This window comes from Passer domesticus, chromosome 14 (genome assembly GCF_036417665.1).
Source record: "Passer domesticus isolate bPasDom1 chromosome 14, bPasDom1.hap1, whole genome shotgun sequence".
NCBI classification, from domain to species: domain Eukaryota; kingdom Metazoa; phylum Chordata; class Aves; order Passeriformes; family Passeridae; genus Passer; species Passer domesticus.
The window spans coordinates 17,253,812-17,276,118 of NC_087487.1; the positions used below are offsets into that span (position 1 = coordinate 17,253,812).

Here is a 22,307-nt window from a genome sequence, read left to right on the forward strand (position 1 = left end):
CTGTCCTGCTTACCTGCCAGCCAAGGCCAGCACAGCTTCCATGCTATTTCAGGGATAGGCACCAGCTGAGCATCCCAGACTCCACCTCCTTCCCACCTTGCAGCTTTTGCTGATTGATACTTGTGCAGTGGAGTGCAAATTATGTGTCTGTTTTCTGAATAGCTGTGATGATTCTCCTCTGCTTTTAGCTTGAGAATAAATCCTGCATTGGCACCTGTCCACTTCCAGCCATGGGATAGCTCATTTATAAGAAAATCATTTCTCTGAAGAGCCATGGATAAATTTCAAAGCCTCCTACTATTTCTGCAAAGTTGATAACTGGGATTTCTAACTTTCATGTTCTGATGAAACCCCTATAAGGGATCTCTGAGTTAAAGATTAGGTAAAGTTCTATTTTCTTGTAATTTACATGTGGACCCTATTGACAAAAAAAGATATTTTTGTGCTGGCTAAAGATGCTCCCAGCCAGCACAACAGCACTACTGTTTAAATTTCGTTTGGTAAGTGCTTAACAAACAGCATATGCAATAAAACCCCTACTTTTCCACCACCTTAAAAAGAAAAACTCCTAGCCAATATGTAGTTTTCCCTTCCCAAAATGATAGTTACTGGCATATCTCACATTAGATTCTGCCACTTAAAAAAAATCCAAACATTCTTCTGAATTATAATCATAATTTTTTTTGAATCACAATCATAAATTAAAATCTTGATGTGGCTCAGAAAAATCAGGAGAAACCAACCCAGGTCTCTGAGCATTACAGGCACAACCTTGGAGAAGCTGTCAGTGATAAATCAGCTCCCCAACAGACAGGAGTCCAAGGGCTGTCTTTCATTTCTAGGTCCCCTGTACAGTGGCAGAGTGACAGAGGTGGACTTCAGAACAACTCTGTTTGGTTTTGAAAAATTATTTCGTAGAAATAGGTACAGGGCATGCTGCCAGTCAAAAGGAAACCTCAGTCTAAACAGTGCATTCAGCTGGCCTGCTGAAGACAGCCAGCTGCACACAAGTGTATGTGATGTTTAGCATCATAAATTAGGCTTTTGACCTCCTCTCCCGCAGAAAAATGGGGTCCATTTCCAGTTGGATCACCCTGGATCACAGGTGGTAAGAGTTGAACTGCTGGATCTCCTCTGAGGCACTCTGAATGTTCCACCATCTTTCCCACCAGGGTGACAGAACCTCTGTGATATTAAAGTTGGGGAAAAAAAGAAATAGACCTGGTTCTTTTTGCTTGGTGCATGAAAATTTGGCTTCCTTTCAAGGATAGGTTCCCTAAAAGGAAAGGCTCTGCACTGTATCTCTGACAAGGCAAGTGAAACAGTAAAAGGACTTGAAGTTTATCCATGGCTTTTGATACCAAATTTCCCCATCTAATCCGACAAAACAAAGATAAAGAACCAACACCAAAGGATTTCACCAACACCCACTGACACTGCAAACAGCATTCAAGTATCTTACACGAGAAACACTTGGGAACAGCCTTTGCCTTTGCCATCACACATGTGGAAACCTTCTTACAATGACTATTGGTTACTAAGAAACAGAAAGGAGTTGGCAGCGGTTTAGTTCAGTTCACAGGGCTCCACAACATCATTTGCAATCACAGGACACAGAGGGACCAATCCTGCAACCAGAGGAGTCCCACGGGCAGAGCCAAGGCTCAAGGCTGCAGCTGCAATTCCCCAAAAGATACCACTCCAAAACAATCAGTGTCTTGATGTTTGAAGTCTATTCTCTTTTGAAATAATAAATCAGCACACTGGACTTGGGGTCTTGGCCTTGACTTGGGATGCAGCCAGGTCGTGGGGATTTGCCACTGAACTGTGCAATCATTTACACAGCCAAATTTTGAACTTGTTATCACCAGAATATTGTGGATCTTTCTTTGCCCCAGCTTCCATCAAATTTTTGCACATTTTTGCTAACTGTCAATTTAAAATAAAAAGCCTTTTTTTTCCCCTTGAGTAACACTACATTCACTTGTGATACCCCAGACCTGGAGCTTTGCTTACTGCATGAAATTCAGTGGGTTCACCTGAGGACCTGATTCTGCAAAACAGCAGCATGTAAACAGAAATGGATGGAAGCAGACATAACATGTAATTAACTTTCCAAATTAAATTAAAAATAAAACAAAACATCTAATAAATGGTTATGAGGTTATACTGGTAAAAACATCTTCTAGATTAAGTGAGATGGCTAGAGATGGAAACCTTGCATTGACAAAGCAACACTTTGACAGGTTTGTGTGTCTGAGATGATCAGCAGAGAATCTGAATGCTTGAACACTGCCCACGAGTCATCAGGAATTCTTTCTGATTAGGTTTCAGGGCACTGGGGGTGAAAATCTCCTGCAGAATCCTGGCAGCCAGTTAAGGCTGAAGCTGCTCTGCTCCTACAGCCTTGTAAAGTCACCACCTCAAGCAGTCTCTGTAGCTGGAAACGGGTGCAACCTCCTGGCAGTGACCCAGAATTTTGTATTTATCTGCACAAGATATTTTGTAGACTCATTGGAAAACCATAGCTACTCTTCAGCAGCATGTAAGAAATCCATGAAAGCTGTATAAGCTGCTACAGAAATGGAGAATAGCTGGGGTGTTTCCAATGGAAATAAGGAACTTTTCCCACCACTTGCATCAAATGCAAAAGACTTGATGTAAGTGGGTGGGAAATAATCGGGACAAAAGAGTCAAAGGCACTAATGCAGGAAACCATTCAACAAGTTGGCCAAGCACACAGATGTGCTCCAGAGAGATGTCATGCAGGTGGAAAATCCTACCTGCATCTCAGAGGAGGTGACAGATCCCAGCTGGCCCCACAGGTGAGGAGGAGGGTGCAGAGGAAGAGGTCAGTGAACAAAATCAGAGCCTCAGACTTCAGAGCTGAGACCTGGACTAAAGGGAGCTGCTAAGCACTGGTGCTGCTTTAGCCACTCAACTGAACTGAAGTGTGTGCTTAAAGGGGATTTTCATGTGCTCTGTGGAACTCAGCCCTGGAGCAGCACATTGAATGTATTTCTCCATACAGAAATGCCAGTTCTGTATTCACTGAATGGGAAATAATTTTTTTCTGGACAGTTGTTTCCTCCTGGAGCAGCTTCCACATTCTGGACATGGCTTTCCCTCCCTTTGGCTAATCAGGATGTGTGATAACAGGGTTCTCAGAAGTGTAGTACAGAAACCCTGGAACAAAGACTAATTCAAACACCAAGCTGTACATACAATAATGTTTAACAAGAAAGGGAAAAGTCTTAATTCCAAACTCCTATATCCTATACTGGATATTTTTGCTGGCAAAGAATCAGTAAAAATATTCAGAGGGGAGTGCACTGTTCTTTCCTTTAGCTGAGATATTCTGATTATAACATGAATCATCTACAACATGGAACATGCATCATTCTGAGACCTCAAAGATGGTGCTGAAATCCAACTTCCCTCCCGCTGGGAAAGATCCTGTGATTTTCTCTCCTATTAAAATCATCAGCACCAGTAGCTCTCAGAATGAAAAACACAACTTCAGTCTGAATTTCAGGCAGAGGCAGTGGCTGGTATCTGGGCGACTGAGTAAGAGGCAGATGGGATATCACACCTGAAGTCAGTTGGGGTTTGTTTTGTGTTCTTTAGGAGCTTCCTAAAGCTGTTTTTGCCAGGTGACCCCAGTGCTACCCAAGAAGAAGAGCTGTTACTGCTATCCCAACTCTCCTCCAGCAGGCAGGAGAAGCCCAGAGTGTTACTCACCCATGCCCTTGGTGTGGTTGAAGTCTCCTTTCACCACTTTGCAGGTTTTCCCATCTCCACTGCAGATCCCACAGCGATCCTCTTTGGCAGCTGAGCCAATGATCCCATCACAGCCAATTTTCTAATGACAACAACCAGAGACCCCCGTTACTTTGTTTGCAAGGTCAGAGCATCTCTAAACAATGAGGTCAAGACTAAGATTGACATCTGACTGAAAACCTGAATGGGGAGAAAACACTGAACTCTTAATTACATTTTTGAAATACCTGAAAAAAGATCTCATTAATCAGATGGCTCGAGATACCTGAAATGAAAGAGTAGTTCAGTGGAAGCAGGTCAGTTCCATATCTGGCCAATTTCCACCACAAGACTGCCTATGCAATTATGACATCTTCCACATGCTTGCACTATATTAAGAATCAACATTCAATTGAAAAATAAATGATAAAATCAAACAGTTTCACCTAAAGATTCATTACAAATGGGGTTTTCCTAATTTTATATATATATATATATACCTATTTTTTCCCAATATAAACCTACAGTTCTGCTTCCACACAAGGGAAGAGTCCCAATATTCTCCCTGTAGCTATTGTGATTATCACCATAATCTTCCTTATTCACAAAGCATTCACAGGTTATGATGGTGAACATTCCACTCTTCTAGATCTGTCATTAATCTATATAAATTGTATTCTGTCCATGTAAAATCCTCAAATTGATCAGCAATCCACTCTTAAAACATAAATTTCTACTGAAATAAGCCTTGTCATTATGCAAGTTATTAGCAGAGATTGCACTATTAAAAATGAGTTTAAGATTTATTCTGCATAGATAAACAGTTTCTTGGCAAATGAGTAGGAGGACTGTCACTAGTAAGACTTATTTGAGTAAGGCCATAGGGTCTCTCCCTTCTTTGCCTTCCTATGATGAAGCCAGAGGAAAGTTGGAGAGATATCTTAGGGAACAATCAAAACAACAAACATTTTGAAAAATAGGGTAAGCAGGGAAATATTAAGAGAACTCAGGCTGTTTATCTGAGCCTGTCTGCATGTAAGCAATGCAATTTGGATCAGAATTCCAACATTCCCCTTGTTTCAGAAGACCCTGGCCACTGCCTGAGTCCAGATGTATTTCAGGGATCAAAGACTGCCAGCATTCCACCATGTGCTGATGTAAAGCTTGTCTGGGTAAATCATTAGGGACAGACATGCTGAGAGAGGGTGATCATCCTAAACACAGACCAGGGAACTGCTGCTCATTAACTGGCACAGCACCTACACTGGTGCACAGGAACAGCAGGAAAAAACCTGTATAAATGCATAAATGGGAGTTAAAAGAGGGAGGAAGAAGATCGTGGAGTTTCTGGCAGTTGCAATTCTCAAGCCTAAACTTCACGCCCATGTCCAACAAATAATTTTGGGATATTGAACGTGATTCTGCCCCCAGAACAGAAGGATGTCCCAGCAGTTCTCCTTCCAGGAAAATCAGGATGATTTATTAATGGGGTTGCTGAAAGGCAGCTGGAAATAAACGCCTGCCTGCCACCCTGCTGAGATACTGGAAAGGCTGTGTTTAATTTAAGGCTCTGGTGCTATCTTTTATTGTGCTGCATTGTTATTAGCACTATGTGAGCACACACATGAATAAAGGGAACATAATGAGTGTTGAACCACACTTATTCCCAGAGCTACACGAGGAGTCTGTAGGACTCTAACGGAGGCAGGGAAAGAATGGGGAGTTGGCAATCGCAGCCTTTGTGTTTACGCTGGAGTTCCCCAGATAATGGAAACCAGTGTGAGCCAGCAAAGCTTGAGAAGGCTCAGTCCCCCCTCATCTGACACTGGGGTTCAAGACAAACCATCTCCTCACACCTTTACTTGCTCACTGACACCCTTCCACTGGGGAGGCCCTTGAGAGGCATGGAAAGAACCCACTGAATCCACAAATGTAACTCCCAAAATCTTTGCTGTTTTTTGCCTTTCATCTTCACCCTATTCCCTTGTGAGGAAGGAACTGGGAATGGCCCTTGCACCCTCCTCTTCAATGGCACCATTGCTCCCATTCACAGGGCAAACTTCTCCCTCAATCCAGGCCTTGAGACTTAAAGCCCCCATCACATCTGGGTCAGGAAATGGCTTCTTACAAAGGAATATCTCTAAGAGAATAAAACACTTTTTTTTTCTTGGCTGCAAGATGAAAATTGGTGCATTCTTGCTACTTTATGGGGGAAAAATACCTTGGAAGCACTTTGTGTTGTCTACATAAACATTAGAGCCCGTTTCCCCCTCCCCAAGCCTTCCAATCATTTCCAAACTGGAAGTGCATTTAGTAAGAGTACATTTAATAACAGTACATAATGAAACAGCTTTGGGTAAGATTTGACAGTGGATTCCAAAAGCTGCCAAGTCATTTAGAAACACATTGCAGTGACCACCTTGGTCACTCTGATACTTTGATAACTCCCCACATGGAAAATAATCTCAAAACCACCACCATGGCCACTCTTAAAACAAGTGGATCAGTGAATCAAAGGGGAAGAGACAGGACTGGAAGGGCAGAACACAGTGGCTGTCACCTTTGTGGGTGCAAAGCATCTGCCAGCAGTCCTTGGGCTGTTAACTGAGAGATTTCTCCAAGGTGTGAGAGCCCCTGAGACTCCAGCACTGGCTGGAAAAACTGTCCAGTGTGCACATCAGCACCTTCCCACTGACTATGCTCTCTGTACTATACTGCCCATCCTTTAACTACAGAGCTGTACTCACCCTGCAGAAAGCTTCCCAAAATGTGAAGGCTTAATTAACCATATGCAAAGGGAAAATCCCAAGTTTTGCTGTTCAGAAGTCAAGTTTTCACAGTGCAGAAAGAATCCCTTAAAACCTAAATAGTTCAAGGGAGTTGTTTGATCTTTGCCATCTCTCACTTGCTTTGTGTTGCTTCCTGTCCACTCCAACCAATCAAGGTAAGGGAATTCATTAAATTAAGAAGCAGAAAAGCAAAGCTTTACATTCTGAAGAAAGAAAGACCCTGTAAAAAACAACATCCCATGTGTTTTCTGACCCAAAAATTTTCCTGCAGATGAGCAGACTGAGCCCATGGGCCAGCCCATCCAGCAATTGCTGGGTACTTTCAGTTCCATCAGTCTTGAATGGACTGGTGAGAAGGGAAGCAGCTTTAAAACATGGGAATGCTGCCAAGAAACATGAAAATAAGTATTTTGGGACTTCAAGTCCTCAGCATGGACAGTCAGAAATGTGTCCACAGGTTTCTTAAGGCTCTTCCACCCAGGCAGTCTCCTGCTCTGACACCACATTTTGGAACTAGCCACCGATCATTAAATTGGCAGGTAACTGCACATTTGCTGAGCCAAAGGCCTGAAATTAATTCTCTTTAAGCTGATATCTCCATCCACCCTTCCTTCCCTCCCTCCCTCCCTCTCCTGCTCATTTTTATAATTAAACATCTGAAAGTACTGCTTGTTGGGTGGTATTTCCAGCTTCAGTCATAGCTGGCTCCAACATAGGAAAACTCTTCTCTTTTGAATACGTATCACTTGGATTCTTCTGTGTGAACTAGTCTCTGTATTGCTTGGGTATTTTTAATGGTATTTTTATTTGTATTTTCAATGGCTGTGAAAGAGCTCAATTGATACAGCTTGTGAGGGTATGTTTTGCTACATAAACACAATTATTTTTGTTATATACACCCACTCTGTGCAAGAAATGACATTGTAGGCTCACAAAACTGTAATGCTTCCCATATGCTGAACTGACTGGCTGTCTCAATGGATCAAATATAAATATTGATGCAACATGTGCCACTTTACAAATTAATCATGTACAGAGCAGGCTGGTTATGACAGACTCATCTACACTGCCAATTCCTTCTGTCCATAATATCCAATGCCATTGATACCTCCAGGGATGGACCACATGAAACAGGAATGTACAGATGTGAGCAAGTGACAATCAGATCTGAGGGGAAAAGAATTCTTATTTCATTGTTTTAAACACATCTGCCCCTGTCATGTTGTGGGGGCTGTCAGGGCTGGGTGAGGTGAGTCTGGGTCCCTAATCAAGCAGTTCATCTCTGAGTTACTTCAATTTCTGTTCCACAACAAATTTTGTGCTAAGGGTTGGAGTCCCTGTAGGAGTTAGTTCAGCAAATATCCTCCTGTCATTTCCCAAGCCTTCAGATTTTGTCTGAATCAGAGCAGCTCTGCTGGATCAGGAGTTAGACACATCCTATTTTAAATCAGCATTAGTCATCTGCCATTGACTTTGTGCTTAGATCCCTCAGTAGCTCACAGGGGTGTTAGACACAATAATTCATTATTTTTCACTTATACATATTGAAGGCTATGTGTCAAAACCGCTGTGTTCATGAGAGAACATGCAAATAATACAAAGCTCTTTCCCATCCCAGGAACTCCTTTGCTTCTGTTCTATTATATGCTTTCCATGGCATAACATGGAAGAAAAATTGGGGGAAATAGCACGGGTTTGTTTTTTTTTTGTTTTCATCCACCACTGCAAAGTACACCACAAACTAGTAGGATATTGATAAAGACTTGGTTTTGTCACTGTGCTTTACTCACCAAAATCCATTATACTCTTTTTAACCTCAGATTACATTGCTACAGATCCAGACATAGAAAAAAACCAAAAAGGCAATTATACAACAGGTTTCTGTAGCTCAGACAATCCTTCTGGATTTTGTGCACATGCACTAAATAATTTATCAAAGTTCAGTGCTAAGCCAAGTTGTTGTATGGAGACAAGCTACCCAGTCTGGAACATCTTGTACCACAGTTTGTAATGCAGGAATATGAATAATACATGGAAAATACTCAAGTCAGGAGACAAAGCCAGAACTCCAGGCATCAATCAAATGCAAAAAGTGGGTACTAAGTATGTAAAAACTGTTTGCCAGAAGCAGGTCCAGTAGACAACTTCAATTTCTCCTCTGCCATCTCTGGCGCTCACCTGACACTCTGCCTGTCCAGTTTGCAGAAGCTATTTTTGAAAATCTGTCCATTTTCCAATTTGTGCTCCCCTTTCATAGAGTGTGACAATCACTTTCAGAAGAAAGTAGTTCTGTAACAATTTTGTTGTGCCAGGACAGCCTAATATGTGGCTTATTACCATTAAATACACCGTGGATTCACCAGCCAGTTGAAAGGAGGTGTGATATGACAAAACATTCATGAGAAAATTGCAGATAGAGCCAAAACATCTTCACCTCTTAAATTGCTAAATCACAGCAAAGACTGCCCTTGATCTCCAGCCCAGATCTTGCTATACAGGAGGTCTCTCTTTTCACAGAGACCTTAAATTACATCCTGAAGCACAATCTGTAGTCCCCACTGGAAAGTTCTCATGCTGTCATGAGGCTCAGGCTAATCCTCCTTTGAGAAAAGCCAGCACAAGGTCATGTGCATCATAACAGTCAGCTGAGCAGCTTGTCTTCTCCTCACCCCTCTGCTCTGTGACATCTGACACTTTTTTTAGCTCCACTTCTGCCAGCAGTTTTGAATTAACCTCAGCAGCACAGAGCAACACACTGTAAGGGGTTAGAAAGTGTCCTGTTCTCATGAGTGTTCTCTCATCAAACACACACCCTACAGGTCCAGGGAAGAACAAAACCCTCAGGAATCCTCTCCCTGAAAGCCATTTGTCACTTGAAGGGAAATGGGAGGAGATTAACTCAGTGCAGGCTGCACAGTCCTACCCCACCTTCCCCATGGCTGCAGTGGCCATGACAGGGAAGGCAAATTGCTCAAAAGCCTAAATGAGCACTCACCCTCCTCCTCCTCCTCCAACACATCAGGCTGCTCTTGTTCTCCAGCCTGCAACAGATTTTCTGTCTCTGAAAAATCTCTGGAGAAAATAAATTTTCCTTGCTAGAAGAGCATGTGCATTTGGAGGAGGAAAGGTCAAAGACCTACATATGCTTTGAACAGGGGCATCCAGTTTGCTCAGAGGAAGGTAAAAAATGGTGCATTTGAAATGTTCAGCCTCAAAAACAACTCAAACTAGGAAAAAATTGAATTAAGACCTTATGATTAATCTCAAAAACAAGGAATAAGGCTAGAATAAGTCTAGGTGATTTAGGAACCCCCATGTTAAATTTAGGGCTGACTTTGCTCTTTGGTGCTTCTATGCTTGATCAAAGTAATAACCAAGTTTACTCACTCCAGCTGCCTTCAAGTGTAAGGGATAAATACAGAGATGCTGCTGCTTTTGATGATTTTGTTTCAGCTGACAGCAAAGGCTTCATTGACACCTTTTAGATTGGAGTTCAGCTTTAAAGAGAAACTGTAGTAACTTCAAAAAGTACAACTGAAGGAAAATTCCCTTGGTGCCCATATGTATTTGGGGCATTTTGAGGCTTCAGAGAATCTGTTCCTGCTTTCCTTCTCAAAAGCCTCCTCTCCTTGCAACAGTTTTTTCTCTGCCATGTTCATCTACATTCATTCATCATCCAAGAATGATTCACAAGCTGCATTTAGGAGCATCTAGTGAAGGAAGAAGATCTATTACATTTCCTGGGCTAGCTGTTCACAGGCAATGGTTACTGCTAATTTGTCTGTTGCACTGACAGTGTGTCATTCCTGCCTTTGAGAGCCTCTAACTAGAAGGATTACATAAGAAAATAAATAACAGTAATACCACCCTCTGATTTCAGCACTTATTCTCTTCTCCAGGCCCCCTGCAATGCTTATTGCAGGCTTTGTCTATGCCGGGTAAAGAAACAAGGAGAGGAGTAATTAAATGAATATGGCAATTAAATTGGTTTAATAGGCAGCTAGTTAGACAAGTATCTGTGGCAAATGGGGTACACAGGCACATATGGCAATTCTCAGCACTGCACTGCATCTAGGGCAGAGGAGTATTATAAATGAGTTCACAGGGCTTTCAAATCTGCTCGGCTTGAAGTGATCATTTCACATTTTTTCTCAGCCAGATGCAAATGGACTGAATGTTCTGCAGCTGTCATCACCTCTCTGCACAGTTAAAGGCAGTTGCCCCCGACTCAGAGTGCAATTTGCTTTTCGTGATGTACCTCCAGTGCTCTGTGCTCATAAAGGAATTCATTTGGAGGGAGCTGGCTACTGATCCTCCTGGATGAAAAAAAGGTGCCTTGCCATGATGTCTGATTTACCATTTGTGGCAGTTCTGAAGGTTTGGAGCAATAAAACTGGCCAGCCCAGAGTAATGGTCAATGGCACACAGCTGGAGGTGCACAGCTGGCCTGACTATAAAAGGTTATTAATGGGTTTTTGTTTTAGCTTTTTTCAGATATAGCCAAAAACTGGGGAAAATTAAGTAACTTGGGATTCACCATGAACCTGGCTCTATGTGCAAAGCACTTTGAATTATAAAGAATCAAACTTGTACTGGCTCCCAGACTGTTGCTATTCATATTCTTCATTGGAATAAATTAGAAAGAGTGAATTAAAAATGCCTCTTCAGCATCATTTGTCAAGAAACAGTGGGAAGTGTCTCCTCCAGCAGTGCAAAATTCAATCCAAAGATTTTTCACTTCTCTCTTTGCATTGTTATTAATAAAGCTGCTTTATGCCCCCAAAGCCTCTCTCACACCCAGGTGGGTATTGTGTTCATTTATCTCCCTGCCTGGAAGGCTCAAAGCAATAAAATTTGGCATTTCTTAACCACTCACAGAAATCAGAAATAATGCCAAATTTGGTGTGCCTTGTGCCCCCAGGGAAAACCAGGGAAGTCAGTGGATATAAAAAGTGATGCTATAAAGCTGTTCTGGAGCATACAGCAGGCTGGTTAATACCAGGAAGAGCAACTCCTACCACAGGCTACACATCTAGATCAGGAGAAACTCAAAGGGAAGAACTGCCAGGAAGACTCCAGCTCTGGCAAGGCTGCTGTAGCCAAGTGAACTGTCTTTCCCACCACTGTGGTGTGTGCAGCACACTTTGAACACGTGCTCCATGACCAGGAGAGAGGAAACTCATGAAGGGTCTGCCCTGTCAAACTGTCTGTGACAAATGACCTGAACCCATCATCAGGAGCATCCTCTCCAAACAACTTCCTGTCTTTTATGATCTTTAATTACACATTTTCTCATCTTCCTTCCCTCGTCCAAACATTAAATCTCCATCTTATATGAGTCTACAAACTCCATTAAATTTTTGAGGATCCTGAAGCACCAGCTCTAAGAGCTGCCCTCCTTAGCATTCAATGTGTTACAAACTCTCTCAGCAAACCATGAAGTTTTATTACAGATTGATTTATCTCCCACACATAATTTTGGGTGAGTGTGTAATTTGGTTAGAGAGAAATAATCACTGCAATAGTTATAGGCTATCTCTCTAAGGAAAAGAGAATTCAATCTGAAGAGTCTGGCTCATGTAGCTACAGGAGCTGAGGAGCCACTGGTACTGAAAAGCTTCCTCAGTATTTCTGTGAAGGAACCAGGTGGACCAGAAAAGCATCATGATTCTGGTAAGATAATGCTTGTAACAGGCTAGTGACAATTTGTAAGCTGATTTGCAGCTTCAGTGCTTTTATCAGTGATTCCTCTAACAGCCAAAAAAGAGCAGTTAAGCAGGCCAGATTTCCCCTCCAATCTGCTCCCCTCACAGAAGTCCCTTCCCACCCAAGCCATGCACACAAGTAAATGTGATTTTTGAGCATTCCCAGCTGTTCAGGAATAATATCATACCTCGGGCATTCAGCACAATTCTCAGACCAGTAACAGAGCCATGGAGCACTTGTAGTGGGCCTTATAAAACAGGGCTGTCCCCTCCCCTCAGGGACAGCCTCCCAGCCCCAACACAGTGCTGCCCCAGACTGAACCTACCACTAGTAATAGAACAAGAGAAGGTTACTCCACCTGGCACTTGCCATGTACACAGAGGTCTGTCTCATAAGGCCCACAGGGAGTTCCATCCAGGACTCTGTCTGTCACCAGCACGGGAGAATCCTTGCCCAGTGGGGAGCAGAAGAGCTCACATGGCTTATCTGGGAAAAGAAATATAACAAGCACCCTTGGGAACAGCACAAACAAGTGTCTGAGGTAATGGTGATGCATTCTGTACATGAATACATTTGGATATATCATCCTTGAAGGAACATGAGGCTTTCAGTTTAGGCCTGTCATTTCCCCACTTTAAATATCACTATTTAAAGGGTTACACTGATGAGACTGGGCTTTAACAGCACAGAAAACCAATTAGTCAATACACTTTTGTGTATCTGTTTGTAAAGGGAAGATGTTTGTTACAGGGAATATTCATTAGTCTGATAAGAATGATCAAGTCGTGTCTCACAAAATTCAGGCTACAGCCAGTGATTTTAGAAGAACAAGTTCTTCAGACCATTTCATATCCCACCAACATCTGGTTGAATAGCAGATGAACACCAAGACCCAGAAGATGAAGTGTTAAAAGAATGTAGGTGAGATAAACAATCATGCTGAAATGCCCTAAAGTGATATAAATTAAAATATGTCACAGGGAATCCACGTTTTTTTTTCAGCTCCAAACTAACTGGAACTTTTTCATGTTTAAATTCCCAGCTCTCTGATTCCCAGTCTGAAGCTGGGAATTTCAGACTGGGAATCAAGTTAAGGCACTTCTCTCCCAGCATTTCAAAAAGATGAGTAAAGCATTGACAACTCTCTATGTTCTATTAAGAAGGCGAAAGGAACAGCAGGGCAGCACCAAGAACAATTAATTGTAATTAGTCTTTCAGCTGTAGCTAAAGGGGGCCTATTGCAGCTTTCTCGCCAACAATGGAGCCCTGCAGATGAGAAACTGCAGCGAAAGAACAGTGAGGAATTACAGAGGGAGATGAGAAAACTCACCATCCACGATGACAGCTGTCAGGAGGCTTTTCTTCTTGTTGGTGTACCTGTCATGGGCCTGGCACTGCTGGTCCCTGAAGCTGGGCACCCCTTTGGGGCAGGGCAGGTTCTCACACACCGTGTGCTCCACGCTGGCCCCCCGGCAGTTCTTCCCCCCTGGCCCCGGGCTGCAGTGGGGAACAAAACCAGGGTCAGCACCAAACACCTGGAATGTTCCATCTCCCCCCTCCCACCCTTGCTTTCTCTCCTGCCTCAAACACTCCTGAGGATGGAGACACAGCAAACATCCCACCAGCACGTGTCCTCCTTGCAATTAAAATGCCACAGAAGCAGCTATAACCTGCACTGTAGGCAGGGTACCCAGAAACAAACCTGTGCTGCAGATAACCTCCATCCATGAAATCCATGCCATTCCACACATTTGTTTTTTAAACATACAGGAAAGGCCACTAATGCCACATCAGAATTAAGCACCTGCGAAACTTATCTGTTTTTATTTATGAATCCCCAGAGAAGAAGGAAAACTCAAACTCTCAGCAATAGTCAGTATTTTCGTTGCAAAATAAAACAAAATACAAACAAAAAAACACAGGTAAGCTGGAATCTGGAATTCCAGCCCCAAGCCTTGCACTTATGAGCTTAAGCCTGGGATTTCCAATAAGCAGTGCAATCCAAGCCCCTCCTGACACATGTCTGTAACAGTAACTGTATGATATACTCTGGTACCTTTCACTGTATTTATGCCAAGAGAATCCACCAACTAAAGGCACTGAAAAAAAATCAAAGTCCATTTATGCTGCTGTGACCCCTTTACATGACATGGGGGGACTGGATAAGGGATGCTCTCTTTAAGCCAATGGTTTTCTCCTCAATCCCACTGTACAACAGCCCAAAGCCTAGACAGGAACACAAGGCAGTACTCAAAAGTCTGCACGTGCAAACTGGCTTATGACACATTCCTTACAACCATGGGGAGGCAATGCATGTAAATGTTCAAAGAAATTACAGAGAGGAAAAACCAAATCAAACAGTGAAGCAACTGGTTTAAAAATACTGATAGTCCCACAGGCTCAAGAGTCAGCTGGCAGGAGCAGAGATTTCTGTAAAAAAAAATCCCAAGACCAAACATATACAAAATAAAAGATAAATCCCTTAGCCAGTATTTCTGGACAGTGAATAAACCAGCTGCAGAAGTGGGCTGAGGCCAGGAATTTGAAGCAAAAGAAGATCACGTGTGTATCTCCAGCCAAGAATGTATATGAGCAAGAGAATTTTAAAATCAGTGTGCAGTGTTGGAAGGAGCATTTCCTGTAATTTAATGAACGATGATGAATGGATTTAGGTTTGGTCAGCACTGTAGCTGACAGCAAAGAAACCAGCTCAGTCCCTTTTTCAGGAAAATGAGCTGGTAAAAATTAAACCTGGGTATTATAGACATGCAACTGCAGCTCAGATAAGGAGAAGAATAAACAAAAATATCCTTTTCACGTGATTAGAGGTCAACAGCAACAATTGTGAGCCTATCTATCATCTAGGCACGTCTTCAAAGTGACTGTGTTGCTATGCAGAATTTCAGCCCCAATTTAAAAAGAAAAGCTTTGGGTACTTTGTGCGTAGAAGAAAACATAAAATCTGAATAAAGTCAGAGCTACTGCGCTTGGAGAGCTGCTCCCAAGGCTGTGAAGTTATAATAAACACAATTGGGTGGCCAGGTAAATGACACCATTGTAACCTCTTCAGAACCCCAAAATGATAAAGAGACTTCCAGATGGGCCTCAACTAACCTGAGGGATGAAGGACAACACCTACATTTCATCCTGAATCAGAAAAAATCCAAGGCCATGCAGAGAGCATCGGCCACTGTGCAGGAGCTAAACAGCACCCACGGCTCTCTGCATGCATGAAAACCTTCCTGCTCTTATGCAGCACATCCTGACCTACAGAGCATCTCAAGGGGCTCTGCCAACACAGCCCTGGGACACTGATCATTGTCAGCCACTGCACTGCTCCCCAAGCCCAGAGCAAGCACTCCTGCAAAACTCATCTCTAAGGCACATTGGCTCACTTTGGTCTGTAGATCCAGACCAGCCCCTCCTCATTCACTGTAGTGCTGGAGGGGAAACACAGCATCAGTTTTTCTGCCAAACTACATGTATCTAATTCAACTGTATCCACCTCTGAATCACTGCAATGGAAAACTTCCAAAGGTGACCCTTCAAGCCACTTCCACAGAACCCATTTCAAGTCACTCCAGGATTCCAACCTGGTCATTGCAGCTTGTGAACGAGAAATTTCTCAGGGCTTCTGCCCAGCTCTGCTGCCCATTTCTCCCCTGTACTCTTACAGCAAGGGTTGCCCAAGAGGGAAAAGGCTGCCAGCATGGCAGAAGGAGCCAGGATGGTGTGAGGACTTACGGGGGGTTGTCGCATTTCCGCTGCCTGAAGCGCACCCCTGTTCCGCACGTCCGGCTGCACATGCTCCACTGGCTCCACACGCTCCAGTCCCCGTCCACGTGCTCAGGGATGGGGGTTTTACTGACACACTCCCCAGCTCGGCACCACTGCAAGGCAAGCACGTTAGCACAGCCTGGGAAGAAGCCCTGACCTGGCACAGGTGGACTTTAAAGGATGGCTGAGGAATTGCAACAAGTCTACGTTTAATTTTTTAGGGATTCGAAGCTTTGGTGAGATGGCAGTAGGAGAAGGAGGAAGGGAGGAGGAGAAATGTAAAAATTTAAGTGTCACTCTCAACAAGCCCCTGAAGGGGGTTCTGTCATTAAAAAAACAATCACAGAACTGAGCCCCTTACTTCATAAAGCAGATAATTATCTAAGTACTAAGACTTAAAGCCCCACGATTCACAGAAACTGAGTCCAAGAAATTATACCCCAAAGCAATGCCTTCATCAGCACTGCTCCCAGTATGTACAAAATGATTGAAGTATTTTGGACCTAACTTGGCTCAAGCCCCAAACCCCTCTGATTCTGATAGGTTGTGCTGGCTCCTGACCAAGCAGCAAACTTGGCCTGGCCAGGATGTGACACAGTGAGCACTGCTAAGAAACCTTATGAAAGCATCACCAGGACTCCTCCAGATAGAAAAACATGGGCCTAAAAACATTTTTTCTAGTTTTCTTGTCATGGTTTCCAGGACCCACTTTTTCTTGTCATTGTTTATCTTTATTTGCAGGAAAAGAAAAGGTTCCAATTCTTGATTTCAGAAGCCAGCTTTTAAATTTTACCCTTTTTTAGGAAAAAAAAAAATTAGAGTCCAAAACCAGTAAGTACGGGGCTGAGAGTTACCAAACCAGTCAAGTTCCAGAAAATACATATGTAAATAAATACAGTCAATTATACTTCAAAAGGAACAGAACATCACTGAATTTCAGCTCAATTATTTTGAGCTACTTGTAGAAACTATAAAGTTTTTAGGTAGCCTCTTTTTCATTCCCCATCTTCTACACCTCCCCACATGTCAGGCCAAACGCTCTGCACACTTCCTATCTCAAGTAACAACCCAGAACAGAACCAGCTATGTGTTTATGGCAAATACTGAACATCTTGGAAACATTATTCCCAGTGCTGGGAAACAAGAAGTGACTGCTGCTGAGCATCCTCATTACCTTGTCTGCGCCACATTCGGTGCCATCCAGAGGGGGGTCCAGCTTTGTTTTACAGGATGTGTCTCCTTCCACCAGGCACCAGAGCCCAGCACACATCAAATGCTGTAATCACAAAGCAAGGAGGTGCAGTTATTACTTATGGAGATGCCAGCCATCATTATGGGATACACTTCAAAGCTCAGGCAGTCTTTCTCAAGTGAATCCAGAGGCATCCAGTTGGTTTGGGAGCAGTTATTTTTTAAAGATTGATTGGCATTAAGTGGTGAGGCTGGAAACATGAAAGAGATTGATGGATGCCACTGACAGGAGCAAAACCGACCCCAAACAAAAAGTATGCTATTTAAACAGATTTCTTTTCACAAGAATAAATCTGGTCCATTAAAAAGGAATCCTATATGGGAGGCCAGGTTGGGTGCTTTGGAACCATGCCAAATGCTTAGATGTCCAGGATACTTAATTACTCCTATTTAAAAAAAAAAGACACTCAAGTAACTGCAGCTGGTGGTAGCAATAATGAGCCAGCAATGCCCCTGGGGAGAAGGTGGAATGAGAAAGGAAAGGATGTCATGGTGTGCTGTACAACAAAGGAGGAGCTTGGTGACAGGCAGGGTCAAAGATTGGGAATATTCTGGGCATCATTCCCCAGTGCTGCTGCTCTGCTCAGCCAGTGTGTGCTGCAGGTATCTCAGTGCTGACCACAACTGTGACCTGCCAGATCAAAACATTTTCAGAATTTAAGAAAAAGCACCAGGAAAATGGACTTTTGCATGGGTAACATTTTCCATAGCATCCACCATGCTTTGCATTCCATGGAAGGGGATGATTCCAATACAGTGCTGCATAGCTGAGTACCAAAAGAACAACAAAGAAGAATTACATTTCTTTCCACTATTGTTCACATTTCAATGTAATGGTAAAAAGATGAGAAACCTGACTCTAGTGCCAGCTGGTCTTGTCAAGATTTATTGCACCTCATTAAATAGTTGAGTCAACACGCTTGAGCCTCATGGTTCTTCCCCAGTGTAATGTAAGAGACTGTGGGTGCATGTGTGTTTTGTGTACAGGCATGTTGGTATGTCTCTATAAAACAGATCATGTCTCTATAAAATAGATCTGTACAAGAGAGGGTGCAGATGAGATAAATCCCAGTCCCAGTGATGATGTAGAACATTCTGACACAAAACAGTTATCACAGCAGTATCTGCATCCTGCTCCATTTCCACATTTCTTTCTGGAAAGAGGATTTTTCACTATTTAAACCCAAAGAACATTCACAAAAACTGGAAGCAGACAGCATAATTCAGCATCTGTATTAACCACAATGCAGAAAGTCATTGTCAAACAAACAAACAATCAACCAACAGCAAATACTCCAGGGAAACCTAAATCAACGAATTTTCAAGACATTTTCTCTGAACAAATAGAGCATATGGGAAAATATCAGTCTTTAGTAATTTTGACTAAATGACTGTGACTAATTAGTGGTTTACCCAAGCTCTGAAAGCACTTAAGCACCAATTAGCCATGAAGACATCACACACAGTTTTATTGATAGGTACAGAGAGGCAGAAGCATTGACAAGGCAGAGATTTCAGAGCTTACTGAGAAATTCATTGTTCCACCTCACAGCTCCCAGATTCTCCACCCTCTGCCTTCTAGAGAAGACTAAAATCAAGAAGTACATCAATTAACCATCCATGAGCATTACAGGAAGGACACAAATCGAGGCAATAAACCACAGTGTGAAGGCACTACCAGCAAAACCTCCTTCCAAACTGTGGCTGGGGACAATACTGGTACTTAAAATAAAGGGAAGCTTTGGAAATGAAAGATGCAGACAGCAAGTATTTCCAGTTTTCCAGGCTTCAGCCCCTCTCTTGCATATAACTACAACCCTTCAGAGCAGAATGTGAGGAGAAACACTCCAGCCAGACCTCTTGAATTACCCAGACAGAAATTTTGCCCCCGAAGGAAACCCTCTGCTTCTGCTTTCTGTCAGAGGAACATCCTGGCTGAAGATGTGATGAAATCCCATCCCTAAAGAAGTTGTTCTAGACACATATGATCACCATTGCTAAATGTCTGTGTATTACAGAAGAGCAGTGTTTGTTCAGCTTCAGGTCCCTGGATCATAAACTGCATGTAAATTAGGGTTAATTTCTGCTCTAGGATGTAAAACTGGGAAGACAGAGGGGCTGGTGATAGAAACAAAGTCATAAAAATGAAAAAGCTTTTTTTTTTTTTTACAATTTTGGCTGGCAACCAGAATCCCTCCATAGCACATAAGAATATGGAAGGTGATAAAGCCAGGTCACGAGCCCAAGTATGAGCCAGGGCATGGGGATGCAATGGGCAGAGATCACCTCAAATATGTGTGTTTGCACCTGCAAAAGAGCCCAGAGTAGGGATACAGCGGGTGGAAATATTCACAAACATGTGGGTGTGGTATGTTTATATAAATGTGTGTGTTTATGCCCATATATTCATGTATACACACACATAATTGTAGGGAGATAAATACAGGAAATACCTCTCTCAGCAACACCAACCTCTCTGAAATCTTCCATCTTTGAGGTATGGAAAACATTGGATTTTTATAGCATCCCTGTGTTTGATTCAGAATCCTAAATGCAAAGCATATTTCAGGAAACAGTTACAGAAAAATCTGGTAATGGTGCTGAGCTCAGTGTTCTGGTGCCACACCACTGCAAAGCCCAGTCCCCTGCATTTAACAGTGTTCACAGACCCCAGCAAAGATGAAACCATCAGCTTTGGGACTGTATGTTCCCAAGATGTTTTATCACGTTAATAGCCCTTTTCAAAAGAGATCATGTATCCTCCTCAGCTACAATAGGAACGCAAACAAAATTGCCCATTAAACAGCAAAGCAGTCAGTGACTATTTAATGGTTAAACAGCCAGCTTTGTGGGGAAATATCCAAGAGAGAAATGGCAGGACTTGAAAGGAAGTTGTTGTATGTGAGTGGCAGTTCAGAGCTTACACTGATACAGAAGAAGCCATCAAAAGAACTGTATCAGTGCAAATTCTGCATTCAGCACCCAGCTTTCAGATGGCAGGTCCCTGCCTGCAAAGCATTCCCTACAGTGTTCAAGAAGTGCCAGTGAGGATTTTCCAATGACAGATATTTCACACTGGAAAAATATTGATTTGTTGAAACTGTCTGTGGGGAAAGGTCATCTTTGGATCAGCTCCCAGTTTGAAATATTTCCAAGTCAAAAATAAAATTTTAAAAAGCGAGATGGCTGTTGAGAAGAGTGTTTCAATAAAAATTTAAAATTATTTTTAAAAATGCTTTTTCAACTGAACCCGTAAGGAATTTATACAGCAAAAAAATAATTCAGAAACTGAAATAAAATTAAATGGTTATAAAGGTGCAAATTTTGAGCTCTCAGAAAGTACTGGGAGATAGGAAAACTTGTCTGCACAGCTGTTAGGAAGCAGTCCTGGGAGAGATCAGGATCTGGAAACTCCCAAGCTGGGAGAGATGTGCTGGGCAGGTGAGTGGTGCTTCCGATTACAGGGATTATAATGGCATCCGTTTGACAAAGGGGCCTCACTGTGCCAGGTGTATTCTCTCCCCCAAAGATCTCCCCATCTAAACAGACTCCTGGGAGCTTGGGGATAAAGGAAGTTTTATCACTCCATTCGAGGTGGAAAGATGAGGAACAGAAAGGGATTAAATGTCTTGCTGAAAGTCTGCTGGGAGATGAGCTGAAGCAGAGCTGCTCAGAGCTCTCTGCTCAGTGTCACAGCCACAGGCTCCTGTGTCACTGCCTGCTCCAGCTGAAGCCAGGCTCTGGCCCTTCCACCTTTCCCAGCTCCTCACACTTTCCCAGGACAGTGTCCCCTTCCCTGGGACTCCATCCCACACAGACTCCCAGTGTGCAGAGCTCAGGCACGGCTCAGTGAGAGGATCTGTCTGATCCTTAGCTCAGTGCTGCAGCTGGAAATGAGGAGAAGGCAGAGTCCCTCCAGCCAGCTCCTTGTCCACAGGCAGCAAGTCTGGAGCTCTTCCTGGGGTAGCTATTGCATCACCACTGCTGCTAAAATCCGTGTGATCCTGCTCCATGACCTCATGTGGGCTCACAGGACTCCCCCAACTCAAACTCTCAGATCACCACCTGCAAGGGCAGCTTCCAAACCTCCAAACTATAAAGAGAATCCAATGAATAAAGATGTCCTTCCCACCATGGAACAACTCTACAGAAGTCCCTGCACATTCACTCCTTTACCTTGTCTGCATCCAAGGAAAGAAACTTATTTCTCCTGGAGATGAATTTGTTTCTGCTGCTCACTGGAAAGAGGAGCCTCTTCTTTCTAGCAGTAGAATTAAACCACCAGAAACCAATTTTTCTGTCAAAATGAGGCAACTATGATTAAGAACTTAGGAAAAGTAAATATCCCTAAGGGAGATGAGCAAGAGATCTCAGAACACACAGGCTTGCTTCTAAATAGGCTGACTTTCAATGAAGTATCAGAACTCTCTTATTTTGCCAAGGTTAAGGCTCAGCATATTGCTAACCAGGAGAGAAAATGTGCTTATGAATGGGATCATAATTAATATCTATTAGGTAAAATAAACACGCAATTTACTCATGATTTCCTGTTGAAAGCACAATGCAAATGTTCTTCTCAAAGTCAGGATGCTTCTGAGCAGCAAGTCTTTACACAAGGTGACAAAAACAATGCCCCCAATTTCTACGCCATCGCTGTCTTTAATTTGGGGTGCATAAACAACCCATAGCAATCACAAGGGAGATGAGCAGCATTGTTTGATAGAGCTTCTTACTGCTGAAAATGAGATGAAAAGTGTTCCAAACTCAAATCCTGTAAAACTGGAAGGCACTTCTGGAAAGGAGCCACGTTGACCCAGACAAGATAATTGTGAAACTCAGATCCGTGTCTCAGTGGCCAAACTGCTGACCTGTGTCTAGAGCTGATATTCCAAGATAGTGCCAGACAAGCAGTGAAAGACTCCCAGACTGCAAGAAAAGCACAAAGCAACAGAAACACTTTTTGGTTTTTTTTAAACTGTACATTGGGAAGCAAACAATGAAACAGGAAAACACGGTCTCTGGTTT

General features: G+C 42.9%; 1 protein-coding gene across 6 annotated transcripts in view; it reads right to left on the bottom strand.

Annotated features, from left to right (window-relative positions):
- ADAMTS17 (ADAM metallopeptidase with thrombospondin type 1 motif 17) overlaps positions 1–22,307 on the bottom strand; it is a 158,382-nt gene that overhangs the window by 51,310 nt on the left and 84,765 nt on the right. For 5 of the 6 annotated variants that reach the window (XR_010347587.1, XR_010347586.1, XM_064388946.1 and 2 more), the window contains exons 11-15: positions 17,206–17,307; positions 15,999–16,144; positions 13,585–13,751; positions 12,613–12,740; positions 3,742–3,862 (exon numbers count right to left, since the gene is read on the bottom strand). Coding sequence is in view for 4 of the 6 variants with exons in the window: in XM_064388946.1 (XP_064245016.1) it covers positions 3,742–3,862; positions 12,613–12,740; positions 13,585–13,751; positions 15,999–16,144; positions 17,206–17,307 (664 nt within the window). In the remaining 2 variants the exon portion in view is untranslated. Of the gene's footprint in view, positions 1–1,462; positions 1,538–3,741; positions 3,863–12,612; positions 12,741–13,584; positions 13,752–15,998; positions 16,145–17,205; positions 17,308–22,307 lie in introns of all 6 variants that reach the window. The other variant, XM_064388947.1, reaches the window with a different exon arrangement.